The 25,964-nt window shown below is 36.7% G+C and overlaps 1 protein-coding gene across 6 annotated transcripts in view; it reads right to left on the bottom strand.

The window, feature by feature from the left end:
• The window catches only part of NAV3 (neuron navigator 3), a 512,047-nt gene that overhangs the window by 24,059 nt on the left and 462,024 nt on the right, over positions 1 to 25,964 (bottom strand). For all 6 annotated transcript variants that reach the window (XM_050987333.1, XM_050987322.1, XM_030237841.2 and 3 more), the window contains 8 exons: positions 24,363 to 24,523; positions 22,337 to 22,525; positions 19,880 to 19,932; positions 15,239 to 15,262; positions 12,867 to 12,944; positions 4,516 to 4,599; positions 2,779 to 2,890; positions 1,382 to 1,503 (listed from right to left, as the gene is read on the bottom strand). In XM_050987333.1, the coding sequence (XP_050843290.1) occupies positions 1,382 to 1,503; positions 2,779 to 2,890; positions 4,516 to 4,599; positions 12,867 to 12,944; positions 15,239 to 15,262; positions 19,880 to 19,932; positions 22,337 to 22,525; positions 24,363 to 24,523 (823 nt within the window). The remainder of the gene's footprint in view (positions 1 to 1,381; positions 1,504 to 2,778; positions 2,891 to 4,515; positions 4,600 to 12,866; positions 12,945 to 15,238; positions 15,263 to 19,879; positions 19,933 to 22,336; positions 22,526 to 24,362; positions 24,524 to 25,964) is intronic.

Here is a 25,964-nt window from a genome sequence, read left to right as displayed (position 1 = left end):
AAACTTTGAATGGTCAAACTATGCAAATGCTATGATTTGGATGACAATCAAGAGGATCTAAGTGGGAACATGAGGTTTGCTTTGTTGTACTATTGAGAAGAATGTTAGCTGAAAGGTATATACTGTTTGTTGCAGATTCCTTTAGAGTGGCAAGATCTCTGAACATACAAGCATTGCCTTTTCCCTCTAGAAGCTTGTATCCAATATTGAAAAGGGACAGAATAGCCAAAGAGCCATTTATTTCAGAAGCCAAGATGACAACAGTTTTGTCTGCAGTTAAATTTAACTATCTCATTTGTTCATACCTTTGTCTAAATACAGAACTTACTCATCTTAGGAAAAATACCGGTTTTATTTTTATTTTCAGAGAGTTGTTCTGGTCAAAACTGTACAGAACACAACGACCAGCTGGTTCCTCAATGAAAAAATGAGGACTTCAAACACATTTTTCTCATGGTAAAATTGGAGAATGGGGAGTGTGACCACTGATCTTAATGAGAAACAATATTTAAGTCCTTTCCAGCTCATGATGTCTGAGGAGAAAGAAATGGATTTTGGCTACACTCCCCCTTTCTATAGCCTAAACTTTGAGATTAAAATGAATAAGGACAAACTGAGAAGACATACAGGATAATCTGGTTTTAGAAGGTATAAAAGCCTACTGCCAAAATAAATAGCAATCATGCCAAGATAGGGTTTTTTATAGATGCATGCCAACTTTTCCATGGTTTATATTCACCTCACTTCCTCTAGAGTTCACCTTGCAGAAACATGAAAGAGTGTGGAATTACAAATCAAGGGAATGAAGGCTCATCAGCATTTTAAAACAAATGTTTATGCAGATAATATTTTTTAAAAAATAAAAACATATTTTCTGATTTTTACTGAAAGTACTTAATTAAATCTTTAGCAGTATGTGGTATTTGTATGTTCCAACTGAGCAACATCTTAATTGCTTTAAACACTATAGTATTTTTAAGTGAGATTTCTTAACTGATTTCAACTCCCTCCATAGCTGGGTAATATATTTGAGTCAAGGTTTTGAACCAAACTCCAACTGAAGAAAAATCAAACAGGGTTTCAATGTGGCCCAGAGGTGATTTTTGGTCACAACAGCTATTTTAAATTTATGTTGTTGTTGTTGTTTTCTTGTTGTTGTAATTTTGTTTATTTTAATTACTTTGACTTATGCAAATAAAACCCTGCTGATATTCAATAATTTTTAGTTTGCTGGTAGTGTCACAGTATGGATACACATGGATTTCTTGATATCCATCTGGCCCCACAAGAACATTGCAGATGAAATGGACCATTATGTTACTCAGACACTAGGAAATGACATAATAGTTAAAACAGAGGCTTAAACCTGCTGAGCACTCACCCAGTTTTTCTTTTTCTTTTTTTTGGAATCAGCATCATTACCACTGCCAATGCTGGAATGACTCGTAGCGCTGTTGATACTGGAAACACTTTCTGAAGAATGTTGCCGCCTTATACGCAAATCTGAAGAGAAGAAGTTACTGTGAAATCTGTTTCAATATAATAATAATAATTATAATTCTAATATTTATGTAGCATCTGCCTCCTCAAAGGCAGCCTAAATGAACATAAATGGCACTGATGCTTGCAGTGGCTCAGATTCAAGCTATTGAAGCCTGTGAGAAACCAAATAGGGACCGAGGGGGGTGCATACAATCAGTCCAATACTTAGGGGCTTCTCCAAACTAGGCTGTTCTTGCCCTGATGGCAATGACCCTTCACAGCAATCTATGCAAGTGTATCCTCAGAACTGAGCACATGGATTACTCAACATTTCAGTGCCACATGTACTGCAGTTCTGAGGAGTGTAGGCACTGCTCAACTTGTAGCAGCCCTAATCAATGTTCAGATGCTACCTTCTAATATACCCTGATGGAAAGAAACAGAGAGGAGTTCATTAAAAATGAATGAAACAAAATAACCAGGAAGAGGAGAATATTAAAAATGGTTGGTGCAGCTTCTGAGTTTCAATTTTTTAAAAGTCTCTGATAACTATAACTTAATCACTGGAAATTATTCTTGCAGAACATGCCTGCTAATACCAAGGGAAATTACTTTTTAGATTATTTTCTACTTCCTAGAAATTTGCTTTGCTACACTCAAATCATGCAGTGAAATGACCTTAAGGCAAACACCTAAATAATGACCTCTCTAATGAGAGATCAATAACAACTCTCAGGAATGAATACTGTGCTTTTTTTTTTTCCAAGTAATTCTTTTGCTGTTGCTTATCTGCAGGCACTTTTGAAGTACATATTTATCATGCAGTATCGGCCTAACAGCAATGACAAATTAATTTCACATCTGGAATTTAAAACTTGCTTTCCTGCACTGATTTAGCACTTCCTGAAGGAGCTGAAATGTTGTCAGTCTGTCTCTAACCAATGACAACACCAGTTTACAAAGCTATAACTCTGACTGTATTCCCAAGCTATAACCATGCTATACCATAAGACTTCACTTGCCTTAGGTGTATTTCATTAGTCAGTGGCAGGGACACGGTTAACTCTCAATCAATTCCTGGCCACCCGGCTCTAAGATAAAGCTCCGGGAACTTTTGCAGACTGGAAACTTGGGCAAGGTTTCCAGCTCTGGAAATACCACAAGTATGCCTGCCATTCACTTCAGTATGTGCTTTGCCTTGCAAAAGAGTTCCCAAACAACAGAAAAGTAGTGACTTAGCTTTTTATTTTCCTGGGGAGAACTTGTGCATTTATTTTGATAATGACAAACCCGTACCTTTGTGGGTATGATCAGGGCCGTTCAAGGCTCCTTGAATAGCAGCTTGTGCAGCAGAATTCTGAGCTTTCAGCATTTCAATGGTTTCCCTTAGCTCTATAAGCTCAGATTCCTGTGGGAAGAGCAAAGAGAGATCAAAATAATGGCAAAAGAACAATGTTTATCTAAGCTAAAAGAAAAAAATTGCGAGAGAAGAGTCTTCAAATTAAAGATCATGGGACTGTTTGTGTGATCATAAGGGCAACAATAAAAAGAATGCATACTTTCTCTCCAAAGATATGAAGTTAACTAACATATTATTTGTCATTTACTTCATATAAAGCAATCATGCTATTTTTAAGAAGAAAACATTTTAATAAGGACTAATCTAAAAAGGGTCTCAATTGACTATTAAATATAAAATTAAGGAAAGCTCAATGACTTTATTGCAAAAGACAATGAAATAATTTGAAGTACATCCTTTAATATGTGAGGCTACTGTTTAATGGATGAATTAAAAAGATTTAATTTGGTAAATACTAATTTAATTAAGAAGCCCCTGTTTAATAAAAAGTAGAAGTAAAATTACTCCACTTGAATACAGGAAGTTCTGCATTAGAATGCTCAGCTGATTTTTATTAGAAAATATATTTTATTATTGCTTTTAAAGCATTTTTTATTTATTACTCCCTGTCCTTCCAGTCTCCTTCCTATATAATAAGGGTTAAAGGAATTTAAACTCAAGAATAGCAAAAGAAGAGAAGGAAAAGAATAAGTTCTAAATCTTTTGGGAAAGAAACTTGGAGATGATCTGTTTCAATGTCACTGCTTAACTCCTTCTGGAAAGAAAACTTTCTGATGGATTTATACTTTGTAAAATAGTTAAAAGTTCTGGTATTAAGAAAATTCTGTTGTGACTGTGTTGTTTTTCTTTCCCCCCATAAGATGAAACAAAAGCAAACAGTACAGATATTTTCTGTCCAGTTCATAATGAGTCTTGCCACATTTCATCTGTTGGTGCTCAACCAGACTCTGAAATGTTATTTTTGTAGACAGTTACAGACTCCAGTGGTCACTAGCAGCTCACAGATAAACAGATTCTTTCACAGTTTGGGTCAAGGAGGCCTTTCTATTAATAGGACATTGTTCAAAATTCATAGGGGTAGAAAGTTGCAGAAGTTCAATTCTGGAAGGTGCTAAGCAGCCTCCTAATCCTGAGCTTGGTAAAAGGACTCACATTAAATTTTTGTACCAGGTTTAGAGTATTTTTTTCTTCCATGAGACAACTTGCACAGCAAAAAAGTGAAGACCCAAACTGTTTACTTATGGATAGGATGCCTAACCTTTGTTAATGTTCTCAATGAAGCTATTTTTCTCTACTTAAACGTCTTTGTTTCCTGAAATTCTGTTGTTCTGGTTGTGCTGGGAGGGCAGAATGAAGCACTGCAGCATAAGTTTTTGTTACAGGATCTTTCAGTATGGAGCAAACCTAAAGTCATGCATGTTTTCACTGAATTCTGGAAATGAAAGATTTTATTGTCAAACTATTTTATGACACTGTCTGTGTAGACCTGCTGCTGCATGGTTTTATCTACATGCTGCTGGACATTAATGAAAAATTGATCGCAGCAACTATTAAAGAAAAATATGTCTTATTGCCATAGATGTCCCTTTTTCCTTTCAGTCTTTTTTAGACAAAACTCTAACATAATTTTCTCGCTATTTTCTAAAGTAAAGCATCCTCTTTGACAAACCTACCTTTTGTTCAGCTGTCATTGTTAGACTTTGCAATCGGCCTGTCATATTTCCCAAGCTTTTTTCGAAAGCTGCTACTAGATGAGCCTGTGAAAGAAAGACAACATAGGGCAATTTTCCCAGATCTATCTGATTTTTAAAAGTATGTTTTTCCTTCAAGCACATTTTCAACAGCTCTTTAATATCAGTTCAAGCTCAGACTAAGCTAAGTTGGATAGATGAATCAGCCAAATGAACCCAGTGTTCCTCAGGCTTATTTAGCCCCCAGTGAGATTAGGTCAGGTATCTCTGCCTGGAAATGAATTATGGATTTAATGCCTGGCTTTAAGTTTACTGATGTATTAACCAAAAGAAGTCTGCTCCCAAGGAGAAGTCCAAGAGCAATTATTTTCAATTACTGGACGCTTCAAAACAGGAATTCAAGCACTTTATCTTGAAAAGCAAATTTTAACTTCAGAAATAAAACACTTCAGAAAAATCCGGAGCCTTAAACAAAAAATATCACAGTTAGTCTTTTAAAATATCATTGCTTAGTCTACTAATATTATATTGCTCATATTTGTCTGTGTGTGTATAAAATATATTTTGTAAAATATAAAAATAACATTTATAATGTGTGCAAATATATATATAAAACAAAATAAAATCCTGCAAACTGAAAGTCTTACTTCTCAGTATAAAAAGCAATAAAGTTGAAAGAGACCAAAATATTAAAAAATAAATAAACCTTCTTTTTCTTTTTTAGTTTTTAAACAACCAGCATCCTACTTTGCTTGCAAGCTAAATTTATACAAATTATACTTCATCAGCTCTAGTTGGCAATGAGATTTGTAGGGCAAAGAAGAGCAAGTGGTCATAAAAATCCCAATAAGCTAAGCCAGGGAAAGTACAGCCGAGGGAAAGCAAAGATTTAATTTTTTAGGAAGTCCATATAATCCCATCCACTTCTCTCCCAACATCAAATAGTGAAAGCATAAGGAAATGCTTATTTTCTCATTACCATCTCAAAAGTGGTGATAGACAAAGTCTCCAAACATTGGCATGTGGAAATATAACTCAAACTCACCATTTTTATATTCACAAATGGATTAACTGAGCTTCCTCAGGGAGGAAATTTAGTTTTCATTATAGCAGTTCAGGCACACACAATGCCTGGCAAATTTTTCAGTTGCAGATTTGCATGCTTTTACAAGTATAGTTGAAATTGTTGGACATATGTGGTTGTAGGGAATCTGAGGTATAATCAAGAAAAGACATGGTCCAAAAAGGATTTTGTTCTGCATTTTAGGAGAGGGAAAAAGGCTTCTTGCCACCTTGCTCTGTATATTATCCCTCAAACAGAAGAAGATTACCATATGTATAATAGCGGGCTACTTCTTCATCTCCGCTTCAGAGCTGTTACACTGATGAGTGACTTTTGTGTCTTGTACATAATTTTGGATTGCTATAAATATTTAGGCATCCTGAAAGCCTCTTATTTTATTTTTAATAAACTTACTATAAGTTTATTCCTTGTAAGCTACGCTATTTTTATACTTAGATACACAATTACTTACAGGTGTAGTGGTCAATTGACCTGCTTTCTGCATCTGCAAGGATATCTTTGGGATAACTTTTGTGGTAAAGGACACATACCACAAGGACTAACTCCAGATCAACATGAGGCTGGACAAATATACAATCTCTTAAGGATTAACTAGTAATTGTATATATTCCTATTTTAACATTTAAAACCTAGGCCACATTCTTGAAGTTATAATCTTTGATAAAATTAACCTGGAAACCTGTCAATCAATATTACAGCCTTTAGTTGTTTTTACTACTCTATTCCTTTGAGAAAATAAAAATAACTGGTTTTTAAACTTACTTTTAACTTTATTAATTAGCTACATGTTAAAAAATCCAGATTCATCTACAGTGTTTTATTTCCAAAGATGATGACCACAGACCCAGAACACTATCAGAGACAAAATTGATGCACTACTACAGAATTTTAGCCAAATGTCTCTTCATTACTATTTTTTTTAACAGGAAACTAATGGAGCTCACTGTTGCGTGCCTCATAAAAAATCTATGGCTTGGCTGATGGCCCATGGTTCTGTTTTACTCTGAGAATTACAGTGGGGACTGAGGGCTTGAAAGAGGAATAATTTGTTAAATTATGCATTGCTTCTGTCCTTTTCTAGCAATTAGATTGTAATAACCACAGTACTTTGGTACCAAACTAGGCATACTTGTGTAAAGTATTTTCCTATTCCATAGCTACAGATTCATCCTGTATTGTACATGAATAGACAACAAAGAACTTACAGGAAAAATTAAGTACTAAAAACCAGCATTAAAAATGTCATCAAAGGTCACTGAAACTGTTATTTTCTGACAGCCTTTAGCAAAAGACAGCCGTGTTACAAGGGTTCTTACTAAAATTCACCCTGTGACAGAGAACATTACCTTCTTGGAATATTATACCAAACTTTTTGCCTCATAAATGTAATTGGATCAAGATGATGCATTTTTTCCAACTCATTTCAAATAAAGACCGTTAGCTCTTGATTTCCTAATAATAAAGGAATATCATTCAAAGTTCCATTCACCAAAAACTATTCAAGAAGAAAACCTTTTAATTGCCTTGTTCATTACTTTAAATGTTTATTACAAGATAGCATTCTTCTACTGAAGCATTGGTTTATATTCAGAGTAATAAAGTATTCTGTGTTTCTCCATGCTAGCTAATATTCATTTCTTCAGCTGTCTAGGAGCTATGACTTGAAAACTTAGGCAGATTTTCCCTATAGAAATATTATACAATAAAATAAGAAAATGTAATTTGAAAAAGGCTAAATTATTGGTATACTTATATGTGTGTTAAAGTATACATAAAACATAGGTATATGTCTGTATTTCCATTTGAGATCAGGTTTCACATTTAAACAGTTAAATGCAGAATAATTCATAAAACAATTAAAGCAAAGAGAAAGAAGTATCTGTGGCTCTAAAAATGTTCATCAGAAATTAAAGATTCTAATTAGAAACTTTTTTTACACTTAAAAATTTGGTAATTTATTTTGATTGGATTGTTAATCCTCCGTTTCTGAAGATGATTTAATTTATCTAAAATTTTCCATTCTTTCATTCTTGTAAAAATATTCAGGAGTTATTACTTTGTTTTTCTTTTTTAAGATACAGCCAGTCTCTCACACCTTAGAAATCTCTGCGTTAGATTCAGAAGTTTCATTTATGGTGTACAACACATCATTGCAATACTTCAAAGAGTAGCCTGAATATTACATGTGCTTTATATAAAGCTCATTCTAAAGTAAAAATACATCTTCAAATCTGAATGCATTATTTGTACTTGAAAAAAAAGACATCCTGGAATTAAGAGCTAAGTAACTGGGCATTTCTTGAACTATGCTTGCAGCAAAATATATCCCCCATTAACATGACATACATATTAGACACATAGATATACAACTCTTAATCTGTAGATATCCTTCACGTATGAGTTAACTTTAAATTTTGACTTCTATTAACATATGAAATGCCCACTGGAAATAGTCAAAGAGATGTATGATTAGGGTATGACTTCACTGCTAAGACGACAGATTTGATTTTAAACATTTCTTTAGCAAACTGTCCCAGCCAGGCAAACCCCAAATACCTCAGCTCTCAGGTTTAGAGCCTATCCTGAACATGACATTCACATATGAAACATCTGCCTTCCAACGCGCTTTGGGATTTGACCTGTGGCATCCAGATTTATGAAACAAAGGTAAATAAATAAAGTTCCTCCCACCTGACATGGCTGAATGGAAGGAGGTGTGAAAGGCCAGAAGAGATCGGGCTGATTGCAAGCAGCAGCTGTAGATCTGGTGACCTTTTCTGTTTGCTGCCTGCCAGCATCTTGTGGCTTGGCTGTAGGATAGTGGTTCAGAGCTGGCCAAACAAGAGCATTAGCCAGCAAACCCCCTCTGCTTTCTACTGGCATCCTGGCTCTACTACAGTTTGCAAGCATGCACCCTTCAGCTTTATACAGTACAAAGCTCTGATCAAAGTCCCTCTGAACTGGCTTGGTCAGGCTGCTCACTGGAATTTGAGCCCTTGTCAGTCACATACGGAGTCTGCTGGTTGGACATTTTCTGCACTGAAAAAAAGGCCCTTTCTGAATTAGTATTGAGATTTACCCTTCAGCCACACTGAGACAGATGCCAGGGGTAAAGCAAGAATCTCAGAGAAAATTTGTAAATTAAGCATCCAAACGACAGCTGGACCCAGCTTGAATTAAATCTTATGCAGGCAAAACACTTTGGCCCTTTGGGGTTAATCAAATGAAATAAACTGCTGAAGTCAAGCATAGTACTTGAGTCCAGCCAATGAAAACTGAACAACAAATCAAACCAAATAGGAAAATTTTTAGCAGTGTTTTCAATAATACCTGAGAAATGCTTCCAGTTGATAGATTTTGGTATAAAATAATGTATCAAGCAAAGGCTTTATTAAATAGGTTAAATTTCAACCTGCTTGTCTTTTAATGACTTATATACAAATGTCACCAGTAGTCCTCTGTGGAGAAGCAAAGAAAGGCACAAATAGTGTTGAAATGAGCTGAATAAGGTGCTCTTTTTTTCACAGTGTACAATACTTTTGCTCAGTCCTACAAAGGGAAATGCTAACAACAAATTCACATCAAGATGGAACTTTGAAGGAACAAGATTTCTGGCTACTAACACTTTCCTTCTCCAGACCACAGCAAGGGAAAAAGTGCTGCCTATTTTCAGACAGTGAAGGTATGGAAATTAGGAGAGGCTCAGAACTAACACTAAGGAGTAACGCTAAGAGGAATGCATTTGTAGCAAAAGCATCAGAAAGGATTGAGCATTTTTCTGGTTAGCAAAAGCATCACAAAAGACAGCCTGTTCATACAGTTCTCTGCCAGAGATGGATGTCTTGACAGAGAAGACAGGCAGTGACCAAACTTTACTCTAGCAAACTTTATGTTGGTTCAAGTTTTAGCCTTACTGATGAGCAAACATGACTCAAAATGAGGGCCACAGTAGTATTATCCATGTAGAGATTTGATTTCTTCTCTGAGAAAAAAATTCCAGATTTTTTGATTAGGAATACCCCTTCTTTAAAAGGCAGTGACTGGTGAAATATGTCTCTTAGACTACAAAATAAATATTAAATGAATACATGAAAGGAACGCCTTGCTAAGGCAGTGCAAGTTCATGAAATCTAGAAAGCCATCTAGGTTTTCCGTAAGTTTGCCAAGTTAAATCAATTATTTGTTAATAACCCTCAGAATTTTCATGAAAAGTACTTAATATCTGACATTTAAACACCAGCTCTGTAAGTAACTAAATTTCAGTGGCTCCATCACAATTAAATAGTTGAATATACTCTCCACTTTCAACCTGGATTTTATTTCTGATGTTTAGGAGATACTTTGTAGAATTTCTTCTCATAAAGTGCTTGAAGGACTGACAGAAGGAGTGCTAAAACATTTAAGCAGTCTCTTTTGATTGTTTGGATTCATGTGGAAGTGTTGTGTTAATACTTAAAAAGTTCTGTACCAGAAACAGAAGAAAATGAACTCAGGACCAGGTTTATTGTAAAATACTTCTCAATTTTTTGGTTTTGTAAAGTATGTATCTCATGAGAACATCCTGCCAAAAATATTTACTTCCAATATCTAGTAATATCTACTTTTCTTTAAAGATGGTATTCATTGTGAATATAATTTCGTTCATGCCTAGGGATTTTGAAGCCTCTACATTTCGTGCTCCTGAAAAATTTAATTTTGAAGGAATTTCTACATGTTGGGGATTTGGCAAGAGGAAAGATTTCTCTTGTATCATTTAAAAAATGCATGTGCAAAATGGGTCAGCCTTAGGGTTGCTTATAGGTTTAGAGTTTAAAGAATATTTCCATGGAGATGGATTAGAAGGTGTGTAACAGTCAAAAGAACATGATTAAATTAACCAAATGTGGTAGTTCTGGATAAGAAAAAAAAATATGTCTATGCACATATTTTTAGCCATTCTATTGAAAATGAAGTCCTCGCAGTTAGATCCATAAAAAATCATTCTTGCTAGCTGTTCAGAAGCCCAGAGGCAGCATATAGGAACAGATCCCCAACAATCCAGTCTGATTTATACAGACCAACCCAAATTTATTTCTTACCCATGCAGCTGATTTAGTTTGAGTAAAAACCAAGCCCAAATAACCATTTTCAACTTAACTCAGTTTCTTTGAATTATGGATCAAATCTAATCATAGCATGGAGCTGGCTTTGACAATTTGACTGGAATAAGTAATGTTATTAGAAACCATCCTGTATGGTGTTTATTTAATAGAAAGTCATATTGGAAAGTCAGAGGTATAGTGAAGGACTTCTAAATTAGACTGAGGAGAGATTGGACACAGTTTGTCCAAACAAACAAACAATGGCTTAATTTCCTCAGCTGCAGAGAATGCTCTGGTATTATTGCACTTGTTGCTGTATTACAGTCTGCAGCATTTCTGGATTGACTGAAAAGTGATGGAGTCTGAGTAATCTTTCAACTCTCCCTTTCAACACAGCAGTTAGAAAGAATCTGCTGGTGTTTCTGTTCTGAGCCAGTGGAAAGAGGGAAGGGAAAACTGTTTTTCTACCTGCAGAGTGGAGTGCTACCAGGGACCTGAGTTATCACCTGGAACAGGCACTGAACACAAGCCCACCAAAGGCAAACAATTTAGTTTAACTGATATGACATCTCTATTTAGAATAATGAAAAGGTTTTGTTTGGGAGGGACCTTTAATGATCATCTAGTCCAACTTCTGACTCTGGGCAGACACACCTTTCACTAAATTAGGGGCTTGCTGGAATCAAGACAACTCCTCTGGATAACACCAGGGCATTCAGAGTAAATGTGGGCAGTCTGTGATTGTGCTGTGTCACAAGTCCAGCCAGGAATCACCTTCCTGTGCTCCCCACTTCCAAGCAGGGCTGCTGCACCTCTGCATTTGTTGTGGAAAGAAAATGGCCCTGCAGAGAACAACAGACTCACTAGCAAACACACCTTCCCAAAGCATGCTACTTCAGCTCTTCTCTCCTCTCAGTGTGGGTTTTAGTTTGTTGCTCTCAGGATAGATGAATGAAGAACTGCCCAAACTGGTAAAGATGAAGGTCAGTGTCTAAAACACGTGAATGAAGGAGCCCCAAACCCAGTATAGATATTGGCTGGCTATTCTAGCTATACATTCTCAAATGAAAAAAAACAACCCAGAATCGAGATTTTGAATTTACAAACATTGCAATGTCCCACATCATCTGATTAACTAGTTCATTCCCAGTACTCAGAGGAGTCTGACAACCTACACTGCTACAGATATAGAAATACCCACAGGTGCTCTGCAGCCATCTGAACAGAGAAGAAAGTGCTAAGCACAGCTTTTCCACATTTTCATGTGTGGAAGTCACACACAAACAAGCAGCTTTAACAGAGCTAGAAATTATTTTCTCACAACATGAAATAATTTCTTTAAAATCAGCACTTATTTATAAATCTAAATATTCAGGACACATCCACTGCAAAGAAAGGCACTCCATGGGCTGCCCAAGATATCAGGAAAGTGCTTTCTTGAACTGCAAAATGATACATTCTTCTAACTGCATCTCAGATTTCCCTCACAATAATAACAATAATTATGGTCTGAACTGCATTTAAAAATCACAATACCAGATTGTTCAGTAACTTCACCTGAAACCACATCAACCAGACAGGATTGTGGCTCACATTCCATATCTGCCATTATTTTCAGAGAACACATTCCATAACTCATGTTACCAATATATGTTAATTGGAAGGAACACCAGGAAGCTCTCTGTGAAACAGCCCAGTTTTAATTAGCTATAAATCAGCACTGCTTTTGTAGCATATAAATCCTATATGCACTTGTAGACTGTGCTTCCCTTCACACCTGACTGCATTTTGTAGGGTTTGTCTTAGTGAAATTAAATTTGAATGAATTCCATTCCAGAATATGCAAATCATGTCTTTCTTTGGTTGTGTCTTCCTTACTTTTGGCCATTTTTATAATTGATTCTGAGAAAAGGGTGAAACTGAACAGGATAGGACTGTCACATTTAAGGGTGGAAACTCTCAATTTCGACTGTCTACTTTCCATTTCCACAAGATCAGTTTTTCTTGAAGCTGGGACAATATGGAAATTCAATGAAGTCATTAACTTGAAAAAAAAACCCAAAAACTAAATAAATAAATAGTAAATGTCTCCAAGACTATGTTTTGAGTAAGAGCAATTGATAATGTATTTGTTGATACTACTTATCATCACAAGCAAAAATACTTACATTTGCTGAAAGTTGAGAAGTAAGGGTAGCAACTTTCTCCTGTGATGCAACCAGCTCTCTCCGTAGTTTCTGAATTTGCTAGAGAAACAACAGACTGCTGTCAGTATTTCAGCAATGGTTTTGTTGTGGTTATTTTGTATGTTTTCTTGAGACACAACCAATATGTTCACAGTCTTAGCTTCAGATTTTAATCTCAGAACTATCCAGAAATACAAATTGTTAAAAGTTGTATCTCAGTGTTGCTCCAACTGTTTTCTAGCACTTAACTGGTCCAGGATTCCAGTAAAGGAAGCACACATGGGCAAATGCTTAATTAATTTTTATGTATTACCCTTTTTTGCAAGGGAAATGTCATGGGTTTTTACCAAATCCCACAAGTCCCAAACATATGCTGGGTGCAATCAAGGAGAGCCACCCTGGATGTGGTCTGAGGTTTTGAAACAAGAATGCATCCAGGTGAGGTTCACTGTGCCTGACTGTAGGCATGATTCAACCAGCATATGTTGAATGTCTACATTAGACTAAGATAACGTGAAAAATGTACTCTCATGCTGCCTTGGCATGAAGAAGGCTTTGATGGCTACATCAGATGCAAAATTTTTCTTCATTTTCGTCTAAAATTAGGTGAGGTAAAGTAGTATTTTTTTTCTCTAACACATGATTCTTACAGTCTCTGAAATTCAAACATGCAACTTCTTTAAATCTTACACAGTATTCAAAAACTTGCTTGCCAACTTAAAAAAAATAAATGCAGTTTTAAATGTTCTTGTTGACGTGCAAATAACTCAAGACTCTTTTATCCTTTAATGAAAAACAGAATCCTTAAGAAAAATATCTGTTTCCGTTTCAGCTGGGATAGATAACTAACATGAACCCTGCACATCATTTTAAGCTGATTTAACCCTATTTGAGATCTTATAGGGACTTCTGGGCACTGTATTTAAACTCCAAGCACAGCATGGAGCTTCACTTTGAAGAGCCTTTCATATTCAGACGTAAATTATTCCAGACAAGAGAAGTAAAATGGGCAAAACCAGCCTAGGAAAGGGAACATTTACAGTCACTAGTAAAGACCATTGCAGTACTTTATTTTTATGACTCCCATGAAAACCAACAAGAAATACTGCACAAGCAATGTGAACATGTTTCTGTACTTCTATAATGCAAAAATAGCTCAGTCATTTACACTAGCTCAGTGCAACAGGGGCAGATTATCGAGCGGTTCTCCACCCTGGACTGACTCTTTTATTTTTCCAAGCTTTCTCTTGGGTTTTTAAATGCAATTATTTGACATTTCAGCTTAAGCTACACTTTCATCATGTTCTTGCAAATTCACAAAGGAAGGTCTCATGAAGTGCTGTTCAACATCTGCAGAGCATCTCAAGCAGACCCAGATACTGAGAAAACATCATGTAGAAATACACAGGAAAGAAATGTTGTTTATTTTCTATATTCTGACCTACATAAAAGGCAGTAAAATAAGGAACTGGAGCTTACACTACTGAGCTATAACATGCCTCTTTAGCTCCTTTGTTTTAACTTAAAGAGATGAGATGTGAGCTTAGATGAAATTATATTGAAATATACTGCACCAAGGAGGGAAGGATATGTTTATTTGTTCAATTTCCTCAAAATATCTTTTTGTTGACTTTTTCTTTGATTAGAATAGTAAAAATAGGAGCAGCAAAAATGCAGGAGTCGGAAGTCATGTAGCTCTGTGAAGTGGAAATGCACCCCTTGGTGCTGTATTTTATTGCAGCTACTCTTTGGTGCCCTTTTAATACAACCAGGACTTCATTTTGAGAAAGGCTGTAATTGTATCCAGCTGCTGACCCTGGCTTGTCACCCATTCTTATACACTGTGAGGAGAAAGAAGCTATTTTCCATGTCAAATTTGATTTATATCTGAAATCAATCTGCATTGCTCAGAAATCCATCAAAGTGGTCAGTTTCAGAAATTTAATATAATTCAAAATGTGAGGGAGAGAAGTTCAAAGCAATCATTTGAAGTATTTTTCCTCCTGAAAGGCAGCACCTTACCTTGAATTGCACAATTCCTTAGATCCTGCACAGAGTGGTATTAAGTCTGAAATCAGACCTATCTCAACTCCTCCACTCAATGCCCAGTTCTTACTGATTCTTTTCATCTTTTCAGAATGACAGCCAGGAGGCTTTCTTCAGCACAATGCTAAGAAAACACCTTCTAGCACACTAAAAGCTGCGCCAGATTTTCACCAGTACTTCTTCAAAGGTGATGCAAAGACACAGGGCGTATTTTCCCCACCAACTATGCAGTTTTAAAGCAGGTAAACAATAAACTATTAAATAATGTAAGGCAATACAGAAGTATAAAAATGAAGAGAAGTTCTTACCTCTGAATGTGCCTTTTCTTCTGCCTGGAAGAAAACAAAGAAGAAATGGCTTGGAATCAGTGTGCAACATAATTGTGATAGTAGTAGAACATAAAAGCCAGCCACACTGGAGTGAAATGAATAGCTTCACGCATCCATTACATTTCAGGAAGGTATCCAGTAAAAACAATATATGGAACTCTTTTCAACTTGCTTGGCAAAGCTCCAGCTGAAACCCCAAAGAGCCTGCCAGCATACTGACAAAATGAAATGGTGAAAAGAGGGAGAGCAGGACCAGATCTGCAGAAACTGCAGCTACAGTTCTAAGATACAAACAAAAACTTTCTATGCTCACACTGCATGAGCCTTAGTCTGACACAAAAAAAATGTTTATGCTGCAATGATTATTAGGGCTCCTGCATTTATATTTGTTTTACTGCATACCAAGACATGTTCCTAATATGATAATATGTAGTCTCTGATAAGAGAAGTTGACAGCATACCTGTAAAACATTGGGAAAGGGGAGGGGAACTTGCATTTTAATGTAATTTTCTTCTATACTGAGTACTGACCAAAATATGAAGGGCTATCAAGGCATGTTAAAGTTGTTTTCAATTAAACTTGTTAATATTATTTGATAATTTAAGTATTTTCCATATTGCAATGTATTGTGTCATATACTGAAACTTTTTACTCAGCAGCTTTTTTCAACAAGCTAAGAAACTAAACCACTGCAAGGCAGACCTTTGAAAGTCATTCAATTTCTAAGCATTGGATCAGTCCTATTCAGGAAACATTTGGTAGACAGATAAATCTTGCTTCAGTGGGATTCTAATGGAATAGAATGGCATGCCAGAAGAAAGGAACCCTTTCATAACATAAAATAAGAATCAGTTAATGTACTGGAAACTAATCCACCCCATGGTCTGAAGTGGCCCATGTTCAGAGAAGCAGTCTACATTATCTGGAAAAGAATAGCAAGCAGTAGAAGGAAAATGTAGGTAAGCAATTATCTGTAAAAAACATTAGAAACACCAAGAAAACCCAAGGTAAAGGCACTTCAAAAGTTTTCTGGCATAGGACTGTCTGTCCTATACTGTGTTATTACAAATCAGTATAGCTGAATTTGAGCCATTAATTTTGTTGTCAGGATTTTAATGTTTTATAACAGAAATGGTTTTTTTGCTTTATCTTGCATAAGGGAAGAAGACATCTGGAAAATGCCTTTTTCCATACATGCTTATCTGTTAGCAGTCACTAAACATACTGTGATGCTATGATATTTACCTTGGCAACACTTAGAAATGCTTTTGGCTGAAACTACTCTAATACCTGACACATTGCTAGGTGAGGATGATTTAGTATAATGATTTTTTCCCCCATCACCAATGTGATACACTGACTTTCTATGTTTACAAAAAGGAGATCTGCCTACAGAAAGAAAATTTTATTCTATTCCCATTATTACATCAAATATGTAGTGCATGGAGGGTCACAAAAGGATTGAGGTGTCAATTCCCCCTTATGATTTTTTTCTGTGACAAGAAAAACAAAGATTAGAGTTGGTAACTTTTTCCTAAAACTGCCATGTGGGGACATGGTCCTTGTCCTTGGAGCACCAAACCTGCTGATGAAGGCATTGCTACGTGTCCTTGCCAGGCAACTCCCTCAATGCACAAGGAAGCGTTGCCTCTCCCCAAATTCAGGGAGGTGGCTCTCACAAGTCAGATTTTGTGGGCAGTGAAGGAAGTAAATGAATGAGAAAGACCAGGATTTTGGACCAGCTTTAAAAAAATAGAATCTGACAACCAAAGGCATCTCAGTAGTTTTTACTTAAGTTTATGCTCACACCATTGTAACCCAGGACTCAGCCATTGTCGCAATAGAATCTAAAAGGAAAAAATTCTTTTTCTCACTCTACTTCTGCATTATAAGCACACATCTCACCCTTGCAAGGATTATTTTTCTTTTTTTGAAGTCTTAGAACATTAAGGTGCAAATGACATGTCCGTATAGAACTCCTCTGAGCACAGCCTAGCACAATCAATGAAGCCCAGGGAGTCAAAGTGCAGCTAATGCTGAGAGCCAGTGCGGGAAATTGGCAATTAACTAAATATGGGAAAATTTAAGTGTTTCACCTACTGAGCAGGAGGAGACTGAAACAGGAGACAACCTATCATAATTTTTTCAAATTATGGGTTAAATGAGTTCACTGCCAAAACTGAATCAGTTTACTATGTCTGCTCACATGGTATATTTTTCTGTGAAACAAAACTGAGGTCTCTGTACATGAATATCTCTACAATATCTCTAGATTTCCAGTCTATGCCTGTTAAGTCCTGACAACCCAAAAGCAAGTCAAGAAAGCCAATATATACAGAAAAGAGTACTGAATGCAGAACTACTGTGTCATTGGACTTGTTCAATGGCAGAAAATAATGAAACATCTCTTCTGAATCTCATATTCTAATTCCCAAAGAAACAATCTTCAGAGAATAACTTGAAGACTTTCAATTATCCCCTGGTAATTATACATGAAGGTCTTGATCTTCATTTAGTATTTTGATTGAATTTCTCCAGTGATCAGGTCACAAAAACCACTAGCACTAAGGCTTAATACAATGCTTGAGAAATCTAATAAATACCTTTAATTGAGATAACCCTGTGAAGCTATCCCATTGCTCTCTTCACTCAACTGATGTGATACTGAATGGTAAACTTTTCAGGTTCCTACTCCACTTGTGCATCATCTTTTGATTAACTGCTGGAAAGTTTAAACCATTTTCAAAGAGGGCTCAAGCAGAAGAAATTCAGGTCAAAAATCTTTGCTAAAAGTCAATCATAGTAACTATTTATACCAATTTATTTCTGGCCCTTTTCAGATTTTTCTGCAGTTTCCATTATCTTGCCTACATAATCCATTACTTAAGGAGTGGGGCTCAGCTGTAATGTGAATTCACAGTCAGAAGATATTTTTAGTATGAACCTGGGTAAACAGTTTAAAGTTTATTTTGCAGGGAAAATACCACTCTTCAATATCATGGGGTTTAGTTAATATTTCCAAGATACTCTGTTGAAATATAAAAGGTTATATAAATAGTAAGTATTAGCAAATTCTTGCTACATTACACATCATCAGAACACAGATATTTCAGAGTTACTCACTTACTGGGTGCTGAAAGCATCCTGTGTCTCTTTCCAGCTTGATTTTTTTCATCTATTAGTTTAATAACATTCTTCTAAACTTTGACATCAAAGCTTGAGGTATAATTTTTGTCACACCTTCCCATGCAAAATGATGGTAATGTCCCATAGACAAGGAAATAGTTCTAAAGATTTTTTTCAACCACCAAAACATGAGCAAGAAGCTTAACTTAACTCTGACTGTAAGTTATGCCTCATGTAGCCAGCCTGCATATACATTCTACACCTCCCTCCCACCTTCACCTCCCCTCTCCTGCTTCCAAATATTTCAGGACTGGTCTGGACTGGAATGACTTGCAACTTGCAGTTTAAGGCCTGTAAAAACATAAGGCCTGTGTACTTGATGTTTTAAATATGCCCTTGAAAGAACCTTTTTATGATCAAACAGAGCTAGGAGAGGCACCATTGTGCATGGATACAACATACTTCCCAAGAGAACAGGAGTTTAGCTTTGATACAGAGCTACCACATCCTACAAATGCACCAAACTGCAGGAGCTTGGTATTCCTGGGCAAGAACTGCCTCTGGGTGGAGGAGTCCATCTCTGGAATGTCAGCTGACACTATTCAAGAGCTGGACATAGGGAGAGGACACACACTGTGGATGAATGCATGGGATGAAAGCAGGTAAGGGGGCTGCTCTCCTGTGAAAAGGGCTTACTCAGCCCTTTAACTGTAGTTAGTGAGGAGGTTGCAAAGCAACTCCCTGCTGTGTATCAGCAAGGGATTGTCCAAGCATGCTCAACTCTTCCCTATGGAAGATTTCTTGTTAGTAGAACAACCAAAGCAATAAATGATGCAAAATATATTAAAAATCCCCCATCAAATTAAAAAAACAACAAACCACAAACAAACCAAACAATAAAATAGAGGGAAAAAATCAATCCCAGAACAAATTCTGGAGATAGAAACAGGTATTACTCAATCTAATTAATCTAACTAATGAAGATTAAAATTTTAGAAAGTTATTCTCTTTTCTTTGTAAATAACATTTAAATGCTGCCACTTGCAAGAAAAATCAGTAGACACTTAAACTCCAAATTACATCTCCCTTACCCTAAGGCAATCTTGAGGTTTTCAAGTAGTTTACCTCAAACAAGGCCAGGATATAAATAATTTTCTAAATTATGCACTAGCGGAAGGCAAGCAAAATGACTTAAAATGGTCAACTACAGTAGCATAAGGACCCCCATAAGAGAGACACTCTTAGACTCTCACCTTCTTTTTAACTTTCAAAATGTATACTGTATGATTTTAAACACTAATAAGCAATTCACATAAAAAGGTGAAAATAACGTTTTCTAAAATAATATGCAGTAGTACAAAGCTGAAAATAAACATTCCTACTTTACTGCAGTAGAATTCTAATTCTCTTAGATCTCAAAGTATTGAAACTTTCAAGAACAACGAACAAGAACAAAGGCAGGCAGAACTTTTTTCTAAAATGTCAATACTCACCGTAGAGTAGAGAGAGGATGTGCTGGAGACAAGTGATAATGAGGACCCATGTACTTTAAGAAAAGGAAAATAACATGAAATATTGCTGAAAGCATAAAACTTCCCCCATGTAGCTCAATAAGCAAACAAATTTTTAAAATGAGCACCAATTTTCCACAAAAAGCAATTATGAGCTATCAATATAGAATAGCTATTGATAGATTTCCCTGCATTTAGAAAGATTGTCCTCTACAGAAAAAAACATTCTCCTGTATATGGGGCAGGTGAGTGAGCAATGATATTTTGTATTATTATCAGCAAACCAAGCATCACTTTAGTTGCTTTGACAAGAAATCACTTGATAAATACACTCTTCAGAGAAACCAGAAATCGAGCTGTTTATACACCTGTCCTAAGCTGAGCAAATTATTTTGGTAAGAGTTTGTGCTTTGGAAAACAGTTCATGTTCTGTGGGGTGTGCTCCCAAGCTTTCCTCAGAAGGGCTGACCTGTGAGGTTGTAATCCATGGGAAGGGGTAACTGTGAGGGGTAGTGACATATTTCCCTTAGTCCTCAGTGGAGTCAGCCTCAAGAGCATTGAGTGAATGTTGCAGGGCTGCACTTTAAGAAATGGGGTCCTGGCCTACCTGGAAATGGCAAATAAAGACTAAAACTGTAAAAAATATTGCCCCTTCTGCTTCTGATGACTCTCCTGAGGAAGGCTATACCCACAGATAACTTCAAAGAAGATAATTTATTTCATTACCTCTTTGTATTTTTTGTTTTACAAGATTTAAAAAAATATTTACCATTTGCCAGGGTTTGATAAAAAGAAGTATTTTGCTTTAATAGCTATCTGTCTGCAAAAAACAGACACTACAAGAATACTTGGATTAGCCAAATGGACTTTAAGTCTAGTTTTGTATCTATAGAAATATGGTGCACTGGCCATTGGAAAGGTGTGGCTTCCAAAGCATGCTTGATTTTCAGTCTCTGCTTTAAATGTCTGAGCTGAACTGCCATTCTGCACTCATACACCTATGAGTGGCTCCATGCATTACCTCACTTGTGTCACTTTAACCTTCCTCAGAGTTCCTATCTCAAAATATCTGACCTTCTAACAGCATCGTTTAATGCTAATCTCTAATGATCATAAACTGCTGAAAACTGTTTATTGCTGCTGCATTGACTTTCATTTACTCAGGTTGATCACAGTTATCCACTCCAGCTGGATATGAAACAGAACTAATGAAAAAGCTTTCATCAAACCCACTGGTGGCCCATTACTGAAATTCTACATTTAACACCTCTTTTTCTATGCATTAATTGCTTTGTTTTCTCTATTATTCTTCCAGTGTTTCCTTTGATAATTCTGCTCCTCAGCAAAGGGTCTGTAGTCAGCTCTGTCCTTGAATTATGTAGTATTCTTCTGTGCAGTCAGCCATCCTCTCTGCGCTGACAACTCACAGCTTGAGTTGTCCTGCACCCTGCTGCTAGTATTACATACCCAGATGTCTGCCTGATATATCATCTAAAATACAGTAAAGGAATCAGAAAGTAGAAGTATTGTTTGTCTGCTGTTTTATCTAGGGCATTTTTCCCCTTTATCTTGTAACTATGACCTTTGGGGCTAAGGCAAGACTTTTCTAATTTATTATAAAGATGATTTACATTGTAATCACTTAGCAGTAAGCAAGATGAGCGTTATAGAATGAAATCCATGGAAATTCAGTTGTCTTTTTTGTTAATTAAAGGGTTTAAGGACTTTGCAGTCATGGGAATTCTGCAAATAATCAGATTTACCAGAAATGTTAGTCAGAAGAAAATGTTACAGTGCATTTAATTAGGAGTTGTCAGGTTCTCTGTGGATGAAAAAAGAGCAAAACCCAAAACCAAACAAAAAATATTCACCAAGTTCCAGATGTTGAAGATAGCATTAAAGAAAGCAGACAGTAATAATCTGCATGAAGTAGTGAGGTCAGTTCAAATTACAGAATTTCAATAAAGAAATTCACATGGCGTTTGCTGCAGGAGGCTGTAGGAAAGTGGGGAGTTTAAATGACTACAAAAGAAAGGAGATGTTAAGCAGCACTGGTGTTTGGGGAATAAAAAGGAAGCACAGAAGTAGGACTAAGAAAGCAGAGAAACACAGTTGTCAAGGTACGTTCAGACATTTTGCATTTAGAGGAAAAAAGAATAATTTTCCAAGAATGGCTTCCTTTCCTCCAAAATTTCTCACAAAGGATTTGTACATGTATGAGATACATACAGCATTGCTTATTACTGGGTGAAAGTAATACCTTCCATGTTTCAGGATAAGAAAGGCTTGTGACTCCAACTCAACAGGATCAATAAAAGCTTCACAGAATCATTTAAGTTTCTGTGGTGCAGGGCGCAGAAGAAATATATTAAAATTTTACAATGCTTTGGACATCTACTTTGGGATGTGTTGCCAATCTAAGTAATTACTCAGTCTTACCTTCTTCCATGCTGTCCCTGAATGAACCTGAATGACTGATTGCTCGTGGTCTCTCTTCTAAGGACGTAGCACTGCCACACAGCTGGGAGTCATCGTAGAGATCAAAAGAAGTGTCTTGTGCAGGGATGCTGTTTGAACGCATCATGCTGGGTCCAGGGAGGTTAAACTGTGACAGGTTGGTTGGACTCACTGGAATAAAGAGCTTTATTAATGAAGCATATTTCCATTAAGTGAATTTTGCTTCTGCACAAAATTGTAATGTAGGACTAGCACGGTTAGGTGGACTTCATGCTGTTGAGATAATGGAAGACTTCTATTCCTACATTTAAAGCTTCAACAAAAAGGTGGAGCAGATGGCTTCAAAGGAGCTGGATGACATTAATCCTATAAAACACATGGTAACACTAACACTGGTGTCTGAACATCCTTTGGCAGCCCACAGAAAATCAATGGGGGCGATTCAAAAGTTAAAAAGGAATAAGAGGTCATAAGTATTTTTATGAGCAGCTCCTCTAATAAATCAGTACCTGTATTTCATATTTCATCGGTATTAATGACTGCTGTTAAGGCCAAAGTTTATTTGCATATATGAGATATTTATCCTTTGATTTTCAGGAGCACCTACCACTATATTAGGTTAAATATTCATGCAAAGGCCTCAGTTGAATCCCATCCTAATAAACAGGGGTAGTCAGACACGGTTGAAATCAAGAACAGCGTTGATGAACCTACTTTAAGCTTTCACAAAGCTCCTTTGCCAGTAGGAAGGAATACCTATGGTTGCCCTGGACCACACAACCTCAGTGTCTAGAAGAATAAGCTAACTGTCAAGCCAAATTCAGCCTCAGTATTTGGACTTTTAGTTTAGATCATCCAAGATGTGTCCTAAGTTATAAACTACAAGAACAGTTGTGTTGTGAGAGCAAATTATACCATAAGGCTATGAAAACTGAAATAAAGCAAAGGACAATGAAAAAATAAATTTTAAACCCCATGATCTTATTTCTCTCTATTGTGAGTTCACAAGAACTATGAACAAAAAGAAAATGAGATTATTGTAAACAGAAAATAATATAGTGAAAAAACACTGCTTAGAACTGTGACACAGAAAAAACTGTCTCTAAAACTACAGGAGGAAATTCCAAAGCAGTGGCTTGTTTAGCAAGGATCCAACTTCATTTTTAAATGTAGCTTAGCTCACCTTCTTTTCCTGTACGTATTAAAGACTAACATGTGTATGTCTGATCAAATTTCTTTTGAGTGATCATAACCTATAGATCCCATAAGCTGTGACAGAGAGATAGAAGTCTTAATTCTTCAAAGGATGCTAGTAATTCCTTACTAGGGGCCTAAATCATAAAAAGCTCATTGTGAACCTTAGTGTGTGTCAAGTACAGTGGACATAAGTGGGTTTTATTCGGAATTAAAGAAAGAAATAATACTATAAAAATAAACTTGTGTTGGATTAATTTGAAACAAAATTAAGAAGAACCAAATGTAAACTTTGGTTCATAATCAAGTAAAACTGCAATGTCACTCACATCCCAAAATACTATATTGCATTCAAGGTTAGGTTTGGATTGGGCCCAGTGCAGTTACAGCCAGGGCCAGCTACTGAAACACATTGAAAAGGTCTATCTCAAAGTAAACCTCTATGTAGGCAAAACGCAGTGTTTAGTTTCTGACATTCACCAAAACCACTGGAAAGAATCCAATGACTGTGAAACCTAAAAGATGAATAACTTTAAACTAGAAGCTAATTTCCAGGTCTCCCTCAAAATTTATCTCCTTGGTCAAGTCATAAAGAATCCGTGCTACTTTTTTTCCTCTGTGCAAAATAAGTCGCACCCGACCCACTTCATTAACCCCACTGTGAGTTTCCCCTCATTAGTGAGGTACAACAATATGGTGGTGATGGTGATGTGAAGAATAAACTACCTTGTCTGGCAGAGTAAGAAATATGTACAGCTGAATTTTATGGTTCTGTTACAGAGGGGGAGAAAGAGTGAAGGGAAACAGCATTTACCCAGATTGGAAAAGTGATATTTTCCAGTTGCAGATGAAGACATAGCTGAAGGAGAAACAAGTGGGGACTGACTGCCAGTGTCTTGCAGGCCTCCAGTTGAGTGGGAGCGCAGCCATTCCTTGCCTTCCTCCTGACTTGTCTGCCGGGATGATGGTGTGTATCTGAAAAACCACAGCTGGCATGCTCAAGACAATGACAAGGTGATGTCTTAGAAAGAAACAGCTGTCACATAAATACCCTTCACCAGTTACACAGAACAAATCCCTGGGAAAACGTCAAGTCCAGTCAAGTGATTATCACCAGAGATTTTAACTAGGTAGAATTTACCACTGGGTTACATTGAAAACATACAGGACTTGAATCCCCCTTACTCTTCATCCCCCTCCCCAAACAGCATTCCCTTCTATTGAAGAGACAGGATGATAAACCATAGCAGACAGACAACTGAGCTGACTGAAAAGGACTTCAAAGCTATAGGAAGTGTACAGGTTGATGCAAAAGCTTGGAAGCTGTATGGTTAGGATGGGGAACGGGCAGAATAGAAGCCAAAGAACGTTAGTGGCCACTTGCACAATGACATCTGTCACACATCATGTGGGCAATTGATTAGACAACAGGAGTGAAACAGACCAACAACTCTGAAAAAGGAGTTTGCATTGGTAATGACAGCTATTCATGCTCATTTGCACTAGGTCTGCTGCTCTGAATGCTACCTGACATTGTGTCCTGCCCCAAACTCAGGGGAGGGAAAGGGACAGGAAAAATAAACAATTAGCTGAAACAAGTTCTCTGGAAGGAAGAAGTTTGGCAATCAAATAATAAATCAACTGCTTCCTATCATAAACCAATAAAAGAAGTGCAATGTGACATGTGGGCCAAGAGGGAGAGCTGGTAATTCACTACTGGTCCAGCCTTGGCTGAGCTGGAAGAAGGGTAATTCTGGCACTGACTAAACATTAAATTGTGCAGACAGTGTGGGTCTTAATCAAGAGATTTTTTTTTCAATGAAATGCTTCATTCAGACAATATCCTGCTGAGAAATGAACACCTTCTCTGCTACTGTCATGAGCCATCAGTGTTCCCCAAAACAGCAGAGCACAAAGGGCTTTTGATATTCTGGCTTCAGGCTTGTGAGGCACAAGTGTTTCTGCTTAGAGAGAGGATTAAATGAACATGCAAGTTCTTGTGTTGCGCTTGGGGTTTTGTACAATATTTTACAGCAGTAAACCATCTTGTCCTCATTAAATATTTACTTCCTTTCTCCTTTCAAAAATACAGCTATGATCTTTGCCTATAATTGTGGTAGAGCACAGAGTTACTGAGTGGTTATCAGATTGGAAAGATGGCAAAACAAGAACTCAGGATCTGAGTTTTGGACTGGCATCTCTTCACATTAAACCAAACTGACTTTTTTTCCTGGGCTAACTGCTCATTCTTATATGCCTAAAAGCACTATTCCCACTCCAATTCGCTTTCAGCCACCATTACAGCTGTACAGCCACAAACTTTGAACATCCCATAGTATCCCTGCAGGGTCCCCATTGTGCCTTTAATGTCTTCCACCTTCTCCATTCTCTCCAAATCCAAAGGGATTGTTCTGTG

Source organism: Serinus canaria, chromosome 1A (assembly GCF_022539315.1).
Source record: "Serinus canaria isolate serCan28SL12 chromosome 1A, serCan2020, whole genome shotgun sequence".
NCBI classification, from domain to species: Eukaryota; Metazoa; Chordata; class Aves; order Passeriformes; family Fringillidae; genus Serinus; species Serinus canaria.
The sequence above is the reverse complement of the archived record's forward strand: the minus strand, read 5'-3'. Positions and strand labels throughout refer to the sequence as shown.